The sequence below is a fragment of the Apis laboriosa genome, unplaced genomic scaffold (assembly GCF_014066325.1).
Source record: "Apis laboriosa isolate Shangri-la unplaced genomic scaffold, ASM1406632v1 scaffold40_cov151, whole genome shotgun sequence".
In the NCBI taxonomy this organism is placed as follows: Eukaryota; Metazoa; Arthropoda; class Insecta; order Hymenoptera; family Apidae; genus Apis; species Apis laboriosa.
Window position 1 is genome coordinate 2,836,406 of NW_025223180.1, and position 18,760 is coordinate 2,855,165.

Consider the following 18,760-nt stretch of genomic DNA (forward strand, 5'->3'; position numbering starts at 1 on the left):
TTTTTTCATCACGGTTCATACGTATATTTTTCAATTTATTCGATTTATTTATTTACTCGAAACGAGTAACGTTTTAAACATTAAATATATATATATATATATATATATATATTTCAGAATTACGTGTTTTACGGGATAAATTTGATCGTGAAAATAATTATAGTTGCGTCCCACATTTCCGCGTTATTATTCGCGATGACTTTCCACATTTTTCACTCATATTTTTTCCCTTCTTCTCTCTTAAAATTATTGCTTCGATTCGATACGAATTATCAACGCATACACGTGTGGATATGGATGGGAAAGGAAGGAGACCGCAGGAGTGAACGGTAGATGAGAAGAAAATGGCCGAATATGGCCGAACGAGTACGGCCGGAATAATGCATTTAACAATCTCGATTGGATGGACGTTTCGAGATTTCTTCCGTTTATTTCCTTTCCTATTCTTGTTTCGACAGCTACATCGACGTTCACTTATCCAGGACGAGTTTGACCGGCTTCGCGAGCCTCGAATCCTCTAAATATAGGTTTCGCTTGTTCCTCGCCTCTCTGCTTAGCAACTGCACTGCAGTGTCATCGTTACAATTTTTCAACGATAGTCAGTCCTTCTAGGAAAAGGAAAATTTTCAATTTGGAGAATCTTTTTTCCCCTCCTCCCCCCGATACTTTTTCCTCGAAAGACACGAAAGAATAAAGAGATAATTTGTATTAACGGTGAATTTTCATAGATCGCGAATTTTTATATATATCAAGGATCGAAAGGGGAAAGAGAAAACGGGAAAAATCGAGTGCGTTGGCTTTAATTGCACGAAACTGTTTTCGTTCGTTTGAAGAGTGAAACGGTGGATCGGTTAACAACGTTGATGGTTATGATTCGCGGGGGGGTTGTTACGTCGTTACGTAACGTATTGTTTAAACCGGGCTTTAATAATCGTTAGGACGTTATAAAGTAGCAAACTCGTTTCACTGGAAATTACCTGCAAATTGTTTAACCGCTTCGTTTTAACCATGCATTATGCGGATTTAACCTCTTTTCAACCAGCCACGTTGAAATTCGATCACGTTACGACAAAATGGCGAAAATTATCCGCAACGATTTTGAACGCTATTAAAATTATTTTCATTCGATCTTTCGATTGAACGGGGAAACTTTTAGAAATTCTTCTTCACCTTGCGCCTTCACGATCCTCGACTCGTGTACATCGCCAAAGTTCGCGATTACGCTCTAGCAGTATACATGTCAATCGCCTATATTTCCGCCTGTCGATACGGTTCCGGAAACTGTATTGGGCCTAACGATCCATGGATTATCGCCGGTGTTACGAGCACCTGTGAATAGCCCTGCTGAATCAATGCCGCCATTACGGTTTCCTAAATATTTCCTTCCCTCCCTATTTTCTTGTCCAATCTATACAACGTATATTATCATACGTATTATCTCGAAGATGAATGGAATAAAATTACAAATTTCTTCTCGAAAATTGTAATTGTCTCGATTTAACAGAGCTCCATTATTTAATGGAAATCTCTACTTTTCGATTAATCGATTTACGAGGTTTCTCGCGAGAATATGAGAGGCGCGAAGAAAAGAGAGAAGGGAAGAATCTATCGAAAGAGATCGGCACGTAAGAATGGCGGGAATAGATATTCCGCATAGAGGAGTGAAATGGGAGGGAAATTTTCAAGAAATCGTTGCTTCGTTCTCGAATCGACGAGCACTTCCCTTCCTCACCTGCAACTGGCTTCGCAGACACGAGCAGTCAACAGGGACGAAACGTTCCTTCGAGACGTTCCTAAAGCAATCTGCATCGATCCCCTACCTTTATGCGGTTCCCTTACCCTCCCTAACTCTTCGTCCTTTCGATAAACGTTCAGTTAAACCAACACATTAATTCGGATAGGAATCGAAGATCGGCGCAAATCTTTATAGATCCGTATTTATAATCGGTTCAATTATCTTTCGATTATTATCAAGTATTTCTCACGAATTTTATTACTTTTTTATTACTGTGCTCTCACAAGCACAAACACGCAGTTTTTAAGAGTTTCGAGGTTTCGATTCGTTACGGATTTTACATAGAGAGAGAGAGAGAGAGATATTAACATCGAACGTCTAACGAGAGTTTTTTTCACGATTCGCGCTTCGAGAATCCCATCGATCCTCGATACAGCCCGAATTCAAACAAAACTTCCATCCTGCCGGTGTTTCGCTCGAACGGAGTTCGATATTTTCCATCGAGTTCGAAACTTCCTTTCGCGATAGGGGAAACGACCGATTCGACGACTGGGATATCTGGCCACGTTGGGGGAACAAGATTTCGCGAGATTTCGCGGTGGCTCGTTAAAATTCATGACAGGAACGCGTCCAGGAACACCTCGACCTCCTTCTCCTCTGAGAATGGACCACGAGTCGCCTCGAACCGGGAATGGTACATATTCATCAGGGTAGCGGCTAAATGCCGTGTGGGTCGACTCACCGTTGGACGAAGATGCTTCCTCCTCCTCCCCTTCCTTTCGCCCCTCGTATCGCTGAGATAAGACTTAAACCGAGATTAATGGCGGATACACGAAACGCTCCGACGGATCCTCCATTTTGTAATCTAATTGTACGTAACGTGACCCCATGATCTTACGATTATTAAATTGTCACGTGATTAGATCGAGGGATTATCGTATTGTGTTTCGTTTTTTAATTTAAATAATTACGACGATTTAAATAAATTAGTAGGATTAATTTTCTAAGGAATCTTGCAAGAGATGCTTTAAGATTGGCAATTTGATTTTTCGAATTGGAGAGAAAGAGAGAAAAATATACAAAACGGGGATACAGGTTTGAGTAATGATTTGTTTGACATCGTGTTTTATTTTTTATCATCGTGTGAATATTCATTCGGTAATTATCGTGCATTCACAATGCACTAAATATTCAGGGGATGATGAATATGTAGCTATTACTATTCAGTGGAATAATATGCCTCTCACGAGTGTATGATAGTGCTCGAGGAGGAAACATTATTTTCATTAAATATCAGATGCAAATTGAAAGACTGCACGCGTCAAAGGAATATACTTATACGTGTCAAGTGGTGTGTCAAAGGAATGATATTGTCAATCTAGCGCCGCAATATCGATGTAATCATATTTGGGAGGAAAAGCTACGCCTGTGTGAAAAGAAATTACATTGAATTATAACTGTGTTGGAAAAAAAAATTACATTACATTTAAAATATTTCCTTCAATCCACGTATTTTTTTTTAATATTAATTTAATCCTACGTACGATATTACGATTTTGACCGACGTATATTATTATTATTATTATTATTTTTTCTCATATTTTTTAACATTTGACAAAAACTTTCTGTTCAGTGCGAATTTTCGCTCTCCCCTCCCTCAAAAAAACAAGAGGGAGGGGCTCGCAATTTCATTATTATATCTAAAAAAAAAAATGGAAACGAATTATTTTGCCACATGTACATGCTATGCATATATACATATATGTAAATAAATTAGATTAAATCGTATAATATTCTCACTGGTCGAGATTAACGTTTCGTTCCGTTTTTTCTTTTTTTTTTTTTTTTTTTTTCAGAAGGAGGAAAGAAAAATATTTTTTCTCTATAAAACGCGCGCTATTATTCCATATGTGCGTATTTTTTCCCCCGCCCGTTCCCTTCCCGTTCTTTTTCATCCTGTACAAATTCATTTTGGTACAGGGTGGCCATTTTACATTTCCGGAACCGTTTATCTCCGCGGTTATTTCGGTTTCGTTACCGCGTTTCTACAACGCGGGTGGGAATGCCCGAAAACAACTGTCAAGTGCAGACGACCTAGAAAATGATGATCGTCTTCATTCCATCGCGCACTGCGGCCAGAGAGAGAGAGAGAGAGAGAGAGAGAGAGAGAGAGAGAGAGAGAGAGAGAGAGAATTTTATCGTAGTAAATTGCCACGTCGAGCCTCGTCGAAATCGAGTCGTTCTCTCGTAATGATTTATAATTGCGGCACAAGAGATGCGTTTAATGGGTTCCCTCCCCCAGAAGATGCTCCCTCGTAAGACGTTTCTAGAAATATGAACGTTTTCTGAAGAAAAAGACTTCTAAAGACTTCTAAAGAAAAAAAAAAAAAAAAGAAAAATAAGTTATAGGGAATATTGTTATTAATAATTACGACTTTAAGGTAGGTGGTTACTTAACACGGTTAAGGTATTTTATAGAAGATAATATAATTTAAAGTTCTATTAAAAAGTAATGGAGCGTGAGACTAGATTGAAAATGATCTTTTTTTTTTTTTTTTTTTTTTTAAACAAGCAGTGATCCATAAATCATTCATTAATTGAAGGCAATTCTTCTTCACGGTGTTATTTATAAAAAGATGGAAAAAATAGTACCGTCACACGGTCTTAATTTTATTACATTTTATTGGTTTTACTGGAAATAGCGCCCGCCAGAAACATATATTTTTATTTTTAGTCCCTTATATATTTAAATAAAGTTTGGAAAAGAATTTTTTTTTTTTTTTTTTACCCCTCGCGGATTATTGGAATTATTTATCGAATCTATAAATCGGGGAATTAATCGAAATTATTAGATATGCAAAATTGCGTTAAAATGTCATTATCATGAATGTAGAAACTTTTTAATTGAGAATATTTGTAATTGTTCGAGGAATAACGAATCGCGCGTTAGTTAAGAATAAATGTAAATTCTGGAATTTCAGTTATCTCGTGGATTGTTGCGTCTCATTTGAATTGCATTGGATAATATGGCTAAATGAATATTATTATCGTTATGCGCTATATTAAGATAAGACTTTGAAATGTGCGCAGTTGGCTTTCATTGTGAAATTCACTTTAATTTGTCGCCATTGAAACAATTATTTTATTAAAACCTATTGTTTGATTTATAGCTGAAAAAAACGATCGAGAGAGATAAAAAAAAAAAAAAAAGATATATTAAAATGCAAGTAAAAGATTAAGAATAAGACATTAATGCTGTTTGCTTTTTTTTTTATTATTTCGTAAAAAAGAAAAAAAAATAACAAAAGATGAATTAAAAAGAAAGATCGTAATTTTGCGATCATAGTCATCGCTCGTCGATATTTATTCTCTATTTTTTTCGCATTTTCACAATCTTCGTTTAATTTGAAATAGCTTGAAACTGTAGAACGAACGAATAATTATTTCATTTATTCAAATACGGCAATGAAACTTTTCATTTCTATTCTGTTGAAAAAGTTTCTTAATTTAATTACTTTAATTAAAACGAAATGTAGCAGTTATTTTAACGTAGGAGTTTTAATTTTTTAAAGCGAATTTTGAGAAATATTTGACGCACATTTGCATCCTTATCATCGGTTATATGGGAATAATAAGTTTCCTCGTGATTCAAGAGTGCGAAGACGAATATCAAATTATTTATATAAGAAACGTAAAGGAGTGGATTATATATTTTCTTCTTCAGGAGAGTTTGAATTTCACATTACATAGAGTGATTCAAAGGAGTACTGGACCTCACGAGATATTGATTTTACGCTTATCGTGTTTTCCGTTCAAACACACCCTTGTCGAAGAGAAAGGATCGCGATTTCGTTAAATCGGATCGTGCGAACTTACATCTTTCGAGATCTGGTCGCCATTATAGTCATAATTCCATTAAATCTCTCGATTTATCGATTCACTCAAGATCCGTTAAAATCTCGAAGATTTTAATCATACGATCGAGTCGATTAATAATTTTATTATATATTGAATTTAAAAAAATTTCTTTATTCCAATTTATAATTTTTAATTGATCGTAGAATTTCAATTTGCGTATCGGTAATAATAAATTTTAAATGAAAAGTAAAAATTTTAATAGTTACCGAATGATTGGTAATAATTAGCAAGTTTAAATATGGGCGCCATATATTTTTAGAGGGGGGGAGCCACCTGTGAATTTAAGAAATTACCAGTGCGTAATTGTACGGCGTAGTGGTTAGAAGTGTCCGCGTTTCTCGTCACTTATTTTATAAATTGTGCAAAAGTGAGTGAAAATTGTGCAAGAAACAAGTGATTGGGATGCAGTAAAAGCTGAAGAACGACAAGGGTAAGCTTTTTATTCATTTTTTTATATATATTCTTCTTAATATATTGGTTAACAACATTCGTTGGTGATTCTTGAATCGCGAGAGAAATGATTACACACATGATTATAGAAATGATTAAAGGCATAAATTTCGTAAAGCAAACTTTATAATATTAAAGTTACGATTTAATACGATTCGATTTTATCGCGTAAGTAAATTTTCTCTCTTTCGATAGTGGCGAAAATATTACGATCGCGAAATATCGTCTTACGTGTCGCCATCTTTCTTTTGGCGCCAAGTGCGCGCGCACTTCTCCGACAACGTCGAGTCGCGATTAATCACAGTACGAAACACAATACGATACGTAAACATAACATACGAGACGAAGTATACGTTCGAAGATTTTATAATCTCAAAATATTTATATCCGTATATACGTTTATAATTTCACACGACAAATTTATTATTTGTGTTTCTTAAGGTGAACGAATATTTATATGTACCTGCCGACGCGAGTAAGGTATCAGTCGTGCTTCGTTCGTTCTTTCGACAACATCGTGTGCGTGTGAGGTTAACGTATCGTATAAAACGCGATAATATTATACCATTGTCACTCTGTTTTACATTTGTTTAAACTCTTCAAATTTTTTAAGCAAGATTTGCATAATAGAATTTGATAATAATTTTTATTTCAACAAATTATCGAGTATTATTATCGTGATCAATAGAATGTTTGGTTAGTGAATTTGAGAATTCGTTGTAAGAAAGTTGAATTATACGTACAACGAAAGGTTAGTAATTTAATAATTTTAAAATTTGTTTCTGATAAAAAATTTCATATCGAATTTTTGTTTCTTTTTTTACGTAGAATTTTTCTATTATATTATACATATCTCATCCGTATTTTTTAATAAAAAAAAAAAATAATTACATTTATATAATATATATTTGTATTGAAATAATATTTTGATTTGAAATATAATATAGGATATAATAAGATAGATAGATATATAAAAAAGTAGGTAGAATAATACGTTCTTTTGCAAATTAATAAAGTCAATATAACAAACGAAATGAAAAATTATTTGAACATAATGAATATGATTGACTTAATAACAAAAAATAAAATATACGCGATGAGAAAGGTATTCAACAGGTGTTTAAAAGTCTCTAAATATTTAACAATCTGCCTTGTATCTCTTGCAGCTATGTGTATTTCCATAACTTAATGAAGCTATTTAGTAAATAATTATATATAAAGAGAAATAAAATTACTTGTACGCAACAATTCGTAATATTTCGCGTTTCATCAAAATTTAATTCCTAGCATCTGAGTCTCGTATAATGAGATGGCGGAGAATTACCATAAATTTTCCAAATAATTACACGTATTAAATAATCATCACCGATTTAAATTCGCCTCAATGATAACACTTTCGAATGATATTTTATAGAAATTTTTATAAAAATATTCGAAATCTTGTTTAATTTCTAAGAAAATCGACACTTTACGGGAAAAATATTTCTTAAGAAAGAAAGAATCGGGTATTAGCGTCGCGGTATTAGCGTCGAACTAATGAAATGTAAATTAAACAACGTTGTCACCGCGACTTATTTCCTCCCCTAAATCCCACCCCCTTCGTGCGATAATCGCGCGTCTTCGGATACAGCCGTTTAATTAACGGTGTTTCCTTACCGGGCAAACAAAAGGAACAGCCAATCCCTTAACTCGCCCGTTTCCCTTTTTCTCTCTTGCTTCACGAGTTACGGTTACGGCCCCGTTACGTTGCACGGGGCAAAGGGGGAGAAGATTCGATTTATTTGTACATGGCCGTGGAGGATTCGCAGACGATCGAAAGGATCTAATTAACGGGGATCGATCGAACATCTCGAAACTCGTGGATCTCAAAGATATTTCTTTTTTTAAATTTCCTGTATCACCCTGTGACGAGCACGTTCTCGTTCGTTCGCCTCGATAGAGATAGAGACGAATCGTCGATCGAGAAAGAGGACTCGAATCGGTGTCCGAGTTTTTTTCTGTTTTTTTTTTTCTTTCCTTTTTTAGGAGGGATCGTTGTCGGTTGTTTGTTTCGAAAAAGTGGTGTTACTTGCTCTCGTAGGTTTTACAGGGAATCGTCGTCCGATTCGAAATCGATTTTGGTCCCCTTGATGTATGTTAGACAGTCGACAGTCTAAGGGAACTTTGTTCTTCTCTCTTTTTCTTTCTCTCTCTCTCTCTCTTTAGTGTGAGATTTAAGGGAGGTGGGGCTGAAATTGGATGTTGGAGATTGGAGAAGTCGGTGGTATCTACACGATGGATCGTGTAATTTGGTACGTTTGAGGAATGGTTTATTAAAAAAGACATTTTCAACGGATTTTATCGGGAGGGATTTTTTTTTTTTTTTAATTAATGGTAACGTTAGAGGTTATTTTTCTCGACTTGTTAATTATCAAGCTTCCAACTCGCGAGAAGTTTAAAAAAAAGAGATCGATTCATTAGTATATTCGGTAAATAGGTCAGTATCAAAGTATTCGTTGCTTCGATTCGAGGAGACGAGGAGAGATTAATGAGCGAAAAATTTCTTAATACCTACGTACGTCTCTCTCGACAAGGATAAGATGAAAACGATGGAAACGTGGAATCAATTTTAATTAACGAAACGATAGAAATATTGATTAAAACGACGTTGAGTAAAAAATAAAAAAAAAGAAAAATGTTTTGTAATTTGTGTTGAAGCAATGTAATTTATACATAAATTAATGTTAAATTCGCGAGGAGAGAGAGGTGTGAAACTTGATTGGAAATTGGATAAATGGGGGATAAAAATAAAAAGATGAGAATGCGATGTATAAAAGGAAAATCGTTGGAAATTGAAAACCGAATTTAACGGGACGCTGGAAATTAAATGCAGGTAAATAGAAATGTAATTCGAATTCGGCTTTTGTTGTTCGGACGTAGGACGGGGTGGTGGTGCTCGGGGAAAAATTGTGTTTAAACTGTGGGGGGCACAACGAGATTTTATTTTCTTCCATTGCTTGAGCCTGCTACTCGAATTCCTACCAAACTTTTTCAACGTGAAAAGTCTACGAAAAAAAGAACATAAAATGGAAGTAGACTAATTTTCGATGAGAAGTATCTGTTGATACCTTTACCAATCCAAAACCCCTCGCGCGTTATTCGAATTCCATTTCATCCCCCATTCGAACAATTTTTTTCACGCTTAATAAACTCGATCTATCATTATCCGCAAACCTGCTCGAAATACCACGATCATACGATCAAAATTCTCCGCGGCATCCGATCCCCCTCTGTATTCATCAACGACCGAGTCGAAGCAATCCGACGTTTTATAGAACGGGAATATCTTTGTCTGCATTTGCATTCGATGCTCTCTCCCATCGATCCATGGGAATAGGAAATATAGTTTTGATCGGTTCTATCGTTTCTTTTTCCCCACGTCTCCTCCCCTCCTCTCTTCCCTCCCCCTACTTTCCTCCCTCTCGAAGGAGAGCGAGGCGGAGGAGGAAAGGAAACGACGACGCGCGAAGAAGGAAAAATGGGGTTGCTGGAAACCGAGGTCGGCCGACGAGAGAAGCGCGAGCGTAAGGTTTCGCTCGTTAAAATCCGTAAATAACAGCCACGTCGAGGATAACGAGGCAATTTCCGGCTATGCTCCTCGACCACGTTCGAGTTTTGGCAGGGAACTCGGCCATTTCGACATTCCACGGATTTTTACGTGTCTTCTTTCCTACGTTTGTCCTCCGGCACGGGATGTGTTTCACACAAGGGGCGCGTGGATCACACACTCCATCTTCACGCGTTACTTCATCGCCTATTCGAGTTTGAATCGACGTGGTTTAAAGATTTTACGTTGTTTCGTTGTATATGTCGTGTTACTTAGAGAGAGAGAGAGAGAGAGGGAGAGAGAGAATTCTCGGGAGAATTTTAGTTTATCGAGTCAATCTCGGGTCGTTTCAAATATTTATATATTCGGGGTTGCGCTCCCTCGAGTTGGAGAGTTAATTTATGGTTTGTCGTTTTTTTGACAACATCAACCGATTAAATTATCCGCGTATTATTCTTTTGAGAACGAATTAATCTTTAGATAGATGGAAAAACGCGTTTCGAAGAAGCAAAGGATTACAATAAATCACGTCGAATCCGATATCGTTATCGATTATTACACTCAATAATCTCGAATCGAATTTAATCGATATTCTATTTTTTCCTCCCCCGCGAAGATTGCTACGGATTCCAACTCTACAACTTCCACTCATATCTCTATGTATAGAAAATATCGACGGCGTTGCTCCAAAGTTAAAACGATAACGTTATAAATTCTATAAATAGAATTCTTCTTCCCTTAAATAATCCACCCTGTTACGCCATACTTCCAATCGATTTCACGCGATAATTATAAATCGGGAGGAGAGGGGCTGTAGAAATACACAAATATCACAGGGAACTGTATAAGAATGGACCTTTCCTCGGGATCTCTCGATAGAGAGAACCATTCCTTTCTCCCCTTCTTTCCTTCTCCGACAAACGCGTAATTCCCGCTCAAATATCCTCGATCGTAGGGATTCTTCTCTTCCTCCCTAAAAGTAAAACCGAAAGTCGATCTAACTCGATCCCCTTTAATTAATCTCGTCTCGGTTTCTTGGATGTTTACTCGAATCTCTATCGAGCGTTATTTATCCGGAGGACCGCGGGGTCGAAAACAATCGTAACGGTAGTTGGCCGGTCCCCTTTGAAAGTGCAATTGATCGTGGAGACCAGGCATCAGAGAGTTGTTACGGACTTAAGGCGTACGTGGTGGACCGTCTCTCCGTTTCCAGCCAGAGGGCTGTCTGTTGCTGCCAACTTCGACAAAGAGTACGTCTCTCCCGTCTCTCTATTCGAGAGAGAGAGAGAGAGAGAGAGAGAGAGGCGAAGGCGCAACAACAAGGCGAGCAACGTCGAGCTAGACGAGGAAGAGGAGAAGGAGGAGGAGGAGAGTGGAAAGCCTCTCCTGTGGAATACACACGAAGAGAGAGAGAGAGAGAGAGAGATGGACGAGAAGGAATCGCGGCTTAGGTAGGAGAAGGTGAAATAGTAGGAGGAGGAGGAAAGTGGAGCGTGGAAACGGTGTATTCGACGAAGGGTGGAAGAGAATAAACGGGAGGAAGAGGGTGAGCAGAAGAGGAGGAGGAGGAGGAGAAAAAGGTAGGAAGAAAGCGGAAGAGGAAGCGAGGAGGAAAGGAGAGAAAATTGAGGGGGAGGGGGCGAAAGAGAGGAGCAAAGTGGAGAGAGAGAAAGAGAGGGAGAGAGGCGGAACGACCCGGGGGTTGCCGTGGCGTTATCGACCGGACTGGTGGTCGGTACGAAACAAGGCGTCGGCGCCGTGGATGCCCCGGCTTCCTCAAGTGCCGGACCATCCTCCACCTCCACCGGTAGTACTACCACCACCATCTCCACCACCACCGCCACCGCCACCACCGCCACCACCACCACCACCATCAGCACCAACAGCGGCACCAGCACCAGCACCAGCATCAGCAGCAGCACCAGCACCGCCACCTCCATGGAGGTCGCGCGGTTGGGCATCAGTAGAGCCCGGGACAGACTGCCGATCGCGCACACGGAGGGTGCGGGTCGTCCCTGGGATTGGTGGTCGGATCGGGTCTGGTCGGTCGGTCGGTCGGTCGGTCGGTCGTTGCTTCGTATCCCTGTTTACGTGGACGGTTCTGGTGCGTACGCCTCCGTCGTGTCGCGAGTATAGTCGCGAGTAGCAACGTATCCCGACCAGTGGACCGGATTCCGAGAAATGACCCGGTGAGGGAGCGGGAGATGAAGACGCCTCGTGGCTAGTGTGGTGCGGTCGAGGAAGGAAGAGAAAGGGAGAGGAGGAGACAGAGACGGAGGAGAAAGAGAAAGAGAGAGAGGGGGAGAGAGAAAGAGAGATAGAGAGAGGAGAGAGAAAGGGTGCAGGTGGTGGTGGTGGAGTGGTGGTGGACGGAGTTGGTCGGTGGCGAGCGAGCGAACCCCGAATAAGTTGAGCGGTCCAGTGCCGTGTGAAATGGACTAGAGAGTGGATTGGTGGTCGGTTGTCGTCGATCCGTGGTTGGATTGGTGGCCAAGGGAGGAGGAGATGTTGTGCGTTTCGGGATCGGGATCGTGTCGCGCGTCGAGACGGCTGGCGTCGCGTTGATCGGACAGAGCCGGTTGTTTTGTTCGTTCTCTCCGTTCCCGTATGCCTCTGCGTGCGTGTGCGTGGGTGCGTGCGTGTATGCGTGCGTGCGCGCCGACCAAAGACATCCTCGCGTGTGGAGCTTCGAAATAAACCGAAAACGGTACGTTGGACGTTTGGTTGGGGTTGGTTTGGGTTCAACGGGAGGAATAACAATAATAACGCGATAATGGAGATCGTCGATCCTTCCCCCCTCCTCCCTCCCTCTTAGCTCACGAGTAACACCGGTTTAATCATAATGGAACGGATCGACGCGTAGCCTTATCGTTGTCTAATCGTGTATATAAGCGAACGAGCCGCTTCGTTCGGGCTTATGGTTTAACGGTAAACCACTTAGCAAAGTGTTAACTTTGTTCCACTCTACCCTACTTGAAGCCGTTTAAGTTCGAAGGTATGCAAATACGCGGTGGATGAAGAACTTTTAGTTAGCTTACGGTTTAATCACGGTTGAAAAGGTTCCGTAACTTTCCTCTCCTCGCTTGCCTCTACGTCTCTGCGAATAACAGCTGACGAAATCGGAGCTTTCCATTAATTTTCTCTCCTCGCGTATATATATATATATATATTCCTTTTCCTCATTTTTCCAATCCTCAACCTTTCATCCTGCTCTCTCAGCTACTGAGAACTGCGAAAAGTTCAATTTTCTATCCCATTGTTTACGACACGGACACTACTTTGACTCCGGTAGTGTGGGGCTTCTGCCAAAATTCCAACTAGATAGACGGATGGAATCGCGTCGAATCGAATGGAGTTTAGGAGCGGAGCGACGTTGGAAAAATATCCATGGATGGTAGAAAGTTGTCCATCTCCGCGCTCCTCGCTCGATTTCCTGTCCTCTGTTCGTAATTCGCGGAGGGATCGATCGCGCCGACTTGGCACTTCGAACGGACAGAGTCTGGCCGTATTATTAATCGCCCCGCTCGTCCCCCGCAATTAGTGCTCTGCCAGGAATTTCATTTCGCCGGGAACGAGTCTCCTCTCCCTCCCCCCGTCCCGATGATAATGGTTATCGATATCTCGGCCGAGCACGGAGAAAGGAAACGGAATCTGGCCGCGTAGGAATCTCGACGCGTAATCCAACGCTTCTGATCCAAGTCGTGCGGGCAACGATGAAAGAATCGACGCGTGAGAAACGATTCCAAGATTTCCAAGTTTTTCGAAAAATTGGAAGAAACTCTTTTATTCTCTTCGATATAGTGAAATGGAAAATGGATCGTAGGAGTAGTTTATAGTGGAGCGATAAATTTTCCTCGAGGCGGTAACTTAAACGCCCCTTCAAATTTTTAATGCACCCCCAGGAGAGTAAATTTTTATATGGGAAGAGGGCGATATAATTTTCACGATTCCTCGTCGTCGTTGGAACAATTGCGCGCTTTATGAACGCGGTTTATTGTTATTATTATTATTTTTCTTTTCTCTCTTTCGTTTCTGCGCGCCATTCTTTTCGCGTTATCGCGCGATTCGATGTTGTTTGGTCGTTCGAACGGCTCGTTATTTCGAGTTGGTTTCTTCTCGATTTTTACGATTTTACTCTTTGTTTCCAAAATTTAAAATTTAATCTGTTACTTCGTCAACGGATTTTCCGCGTCGAGGAAATTGAATGATTCGGGAAGTGAAATTTTCGTTTTTTACGATTTTTCTGCTTGTTACGCGAGGATAAATTAGTCTTGTCTCGTTACGCGATCGTGAATTTTTATTAGAGTTCATCATAGATGTTATCCAGTTACTCTTGTCGCTTTGACGTAGATTCTTACATTTCCCATGTTTCAGCTTTGAATTACGAGCTTCTAATCGTATTCTTTATTTTCTTCGATCCTGACAATTCGTCCTTCGAGAATTCGATAATTTTATCAAACGTGATAAAATCCCTTTTTTCCCCCCTTCTAAATAATTCGTAATCATCTCTGCCATTTCATCGCGCGAAAACGTGTTCGTAATTATCGTGGTTACTTCGTCGATCGAACGAATATGATATATAATATCAATACGTTGTCGATCGTTCGGGGGAAAGCAAAGTCGTGGATGGGAACTTAGAGATAGAGATTTCGGTCGGTGTTTAAAGGGGGCGGTGCGAGTTGGAAATTGGAAATTCTCGCATTGCCGCAGAACCGGTATTATTGGGTTTTCGTGTCATTTGCGGCGGACTCGAAAACCTGCCCCGTTACAAATTGAGTTGTCCGTGGTAATTCCCAACGGGGCGAAAAAGCCCGGTTAAACGTCTGCAGAAACAAAAGCAAACCGTGTTGGTTTTCGACACCAGATTGTAATGTTATTATTCCATTAATCCCTCATGGACCCTCCGCTCTTCGTTCCTTCGTCCCGCGAACGTAATTTTAAATTCGAGTGATTAATTAGTTTACACCTCTCCGCCTTTGGATTTCGTTCGAAGATTTGCAAACAAATTTCCTTTCTTTTCTTTCTTTTTTCTCTTTTCACTTCGATCTCGATCCACGTCCGATCTATCGAAACACACGAATTTCGGATTTTTCGGGGAGAATTTAATTTTTGTTATCTTTTTATTACCGAACGTTCATTAACGAGGTTACGCGAGTCGAGGTGAATATCTCGACTTTGCGACGATTAACGTTATCCCCCCCCTTTTTCTCGAGAATTCTCCTTCGTACGCGTTCATTATCTCTCTCTCTCTGTTGCAGAAAATCGCGAGCGAACCGCCTCCACGGAAGCAACCCCGTCGTCGCACGAGCCGCTACACTACGAATAATAAAATCAAGGAATTGATACGAATAATAGTAACGATACGAAGTAGTACAACGAAGAGATAGCGCAAGAACTGCCAAATCGTGTTATACGATATACCACGACGTGCTCGTAGTATAAAACTCTGGAAACTTACCTTCCCCTCCCCCCGAGTACCGATTAGCCATCACCGGAAGCTCGTGGCGCGTGAGAGGGGTGGCAATAGGCGAACGTAATCGCAGCCGATGCTTCCCTCGAACGCGTTGGCCCTCGTCGTCGTCGTCGTCGTCGTCGTCGACCCAACCCCCTCGTCGTCGATCGGACGAACGGCGAAGACGACGACCCGGGCGAGAGCGAGGAGCAAGAACAACGAGTTCCGGTTGACGCGGAATCTCGTTGCGGGCCACTCACGTCCCCGAGGATGGAACTGAGAGCCTTGGATCCGATCGGCACCGCGTTGGCACCGATATCTCGCGAGTTTACCAGTTTGCGAGCGACGAAGCGTTCGAGGGTGGTGAAGGAGGGTGGTGGCTCGAGCGAGGAGGCATTTTCCAGGAGGGGGAAGTCGAAGGGGGGAGAGAGTCGGAGGGAGAGAGAGGAGGGTAGGAGAGGGTATCTAGCGCGAGAGAGAAGAGAGAGAGAAGAAGAGGGACGTCCCCACAGATGCGGGGCCCGGAGGGGCCAGTCCGCGGCGGCGTGACGCGATGCGGACGTCCTCCTCCTCGTCCGCGAGGAAGAGGAAGAGGAAACAGGTCTTCTTCTCGGCCATCCTCGACCCTGTCCAAACTCTGCCTCCCTCGTCGGACGATAGCTTGGACCGTGCTCGCGACCTCGACCCTGTGTTCCGCCTGTGTTCCCCTCACCCCGGTGAAAGGTGGTGGTGGTGGTGGTGGTACTCTCGACTCTCGAGGGGCAAGGAATTTGGCGGGAGCGACGAGGGGACGGTGTCGCGGGATCCCTGCGACGACGAAGGCGAGGACGGTGGCGGGAACTGGAGGAAGAATGGGGGACGCGATTGGAGGGAAGGAGCGGCGGTGCAGGCGCGTTGCGAGAGCAGGGGAGACGGGTCGAAAAAGTGTTTGGCGACGATGGTGGTGTTGCTCGGTCTGTTGTGCGGACAGTGGTGCGGCGGTGGGGCGGAGGCCCTCGCCGGTAGCCAGAAGTACAGCACGAGAACGGTGAGGACCAGATACGGGACGTTGCGCGGCGTCGAGGACAGATCGTCCACCTCCGTGGAAACTTATTACGGCGTCCCGTACGCCACACCCCCGATCGGGGCGTTGCGATACATGCCACCGGTCACGCCGACCCCGTGGCGGGGCACCAAGCTGGCGGACACCGTGCCGCCCGCGTGCCCCCAGAAGCCGCCTGAACCGGACTCGAGTCTGCCGCGCTCCAAACGCGCCTACCTCGAGAGGCTAGCGCCCATGCTTGCCAACCAGAGCGAAGACTGCCTATACTTGAACCTCTACGTGCCCAAAACTCCTCACGGTGAGTCCCAAATCGTATCGTTCTTGCCTCTTTCTTGTCCACGCTGTACCCGCCTTGTAATCCAATTCTGACGTAACGGTTGTATATATCGTTATATATTCGTTACACGAATAGAGGCTTCGTCGTGCAATACTCGAAAGATATATATATATATGATTTTTTTAATCATAGTCGAGCGTTGAACGCGAACGGAAGTGGCTATTACGTATAAATGTTATCGGTTATCGCGGTCGGATCGCGAGTTCGAAGGGATGAAATCTGGTTTAAGATAAGGGGATCCGTCCCCTTATCGCGCTGTCGAAACGTTGAACGTTGAACAATGCATTTACAGCGTGAATAATTAGACACGATAACCAAAGTGTTTGCTCGCACGCGAAACGTCAAGTGAAATTTTATGGTTAACGCATTCGTCTTCCCCAACGTGCGATTATAGCCACGTCAGGTTTTATCGTTCACGCTTCTCGACGCTCATTTATCGTTTAACGATCATAATCCGTGGCTCGCGAGGTAGTCACGAATGAAACACAATTTCCTTTCCTTCCCTTTCCTCCTCCCGATCTCTTCGATCCGTAATTTGCTTTCTTCCTTCCATTTTACGATTCGACCGCGATCGAGTAATAAAAATGTAAATTTCCATCGTGCTATTAGATTTTATTATCGATACGAATGTTCACGAGATTCGAGGAAAGGGGAATGACGGAGATGAGAGATTATTCGAAAGGGGGAGGTGGAATCGAAAAGTGTTTCTGCTCGAGGAAAATAACGAATTCTGTAATTTTTAAATCTTATCGCGATTTATTCTTCTAATCGATAAGATATCGATGAGAGGCGTGACGATTAGCATTTTCATGCGAATGTGGGAAGGGAGGATTATTCGAGAGGGAAGGAAGAAGAATATATTTTCTTCGAGTTTGCGATTGTTGTTCATAAGCCGCTTCTTCCTTCCTTTCCAACGCTTTTCCGTTTTGCTTCATAACATTACGCAACTCTTACCGCGTTCCTGGTGCTCGATCAACAAAAACGTTGTTCGCGATTGTAATTACACCGTGAGTGTATTCGAACGATATTCAGTAGAGATCGATAAATTTCGAGGGAGGAGGATTACGAATCGAAGCAACATTTTTCTTCCTTTTTCTTTAGATAAAAATATTAATTACTCTCGTTTCAGTTTAGGATTGAAACTGTAATCGGTTCCACCGTTGAATCAATCGTGTCGAGATGCATCGCGATGATAAAATTTAAATTAAAATTTCGCGCGAGATCAAATTGTTATAAAAATTGCATTATTTAGGAGACTAGCGTTTAAAAATCTTATTTCTTTTTTTTTTTTTTCCATCAATTTCCGGGTTCCCTTTTGTAAGGATTTTCTTCGATTATAAAATAACGCGATCAGAAATATATATACTCGAATGTATTTTCGAGTGTGCTTAGCGTCGATCGATTCGGAGAGAACTACACTTCGTGCTTTCACGCGCTTTATATGTTTTTCAAAAAAGACTTGCTCTCCTTTGCTCCTCCCACTTTTCCCCCCTACTCTCATTTTTCTTTGACCAAGCCTTATCGAGGGATTTGAGGGATTTGAGGAGAAGTTTACCAATCTCTAGTCGCGATGATGGAGTGAAAGTAAATGAAAATGGCAAACACGTCTCTTTAGTATCTCCTTATTCTCTCTCTCTCTCTCTCTCTCTATCTCAGTCGGTTCTTTGCGCCTCGGAACTCAGATCCGCTGTTACACTCTCAAATTCTTTAAAAAGAAAAAGAAAAAAGAAAAAAAAAAAGAAAAGAAAAGAAGAAATTCTACTCAAAATTATCGATCAATCGGATCAATTCAGAAATTGTTCAGGAGAAAAGAAAAATATTACGCGAGAAACGTTAAAAATTATCATCCACGGCGTTTAATCGAAATGGCGGTGGAAAATATCGTCCCGAATTTCGTCGAAACCGAATCTCGTTTCTTCCTTATCGCGTGTATCGAATAGTACGAGCGAGTTCACTCGATGAAACGGGATTATTTCGGGACAACAGATTAAAATCGGCACGGTAGAAATAAGTTTAATCGGATCACGTTCCACCCCACGTTCCGTGTATCGATACGGGCGTTGCAAGCGAATTTTTTTCTTCTTTCTTTTTTTTTTTTTTTTTTTTTTTTCGACCGGTGTTGAAACCGTGTTGTACACGCGAACGAATCTTTGTCGGACGAGAAATATCATCCAAACGGCCAAGTGGTTCTCGCCAAGAGGTGGTGGTTCCCGCGTCAATTGCACAATTGCCAATTGCCC

At 41.6% G+C, this 18,760-nt stretch overlaps 1 protein-coding gene across 1 annotated transcript in view; it reads left to right on the forward strand.

Annotated features, from left to right (window-relative positions):
- The first annotated feature begins 11,710 nt into the window (after positions 1-11,710).
- The window catches only part of LOC122715778 (neuroligin-1-like), a 59,358-nt gene continuing 52,308 nt past the window's right edge, over positions 11,711-18,760 (forward strand). Inside the window, exons 1-2 of the mRNA XM_043938221.1 lie at positions 11,711-12,396; positions 14,948-16,481. Coding sequence (XP_043794156.1) covers positions 15,695-16,481 — 787 coding nt within the window. The 5' untranslated portion in view covers positions 11,711-12,396; positions 14,948-15,694. The remainder of the gene's footprint in view (positions 12,397-14,947; positions 16,482-18,760) is intronic.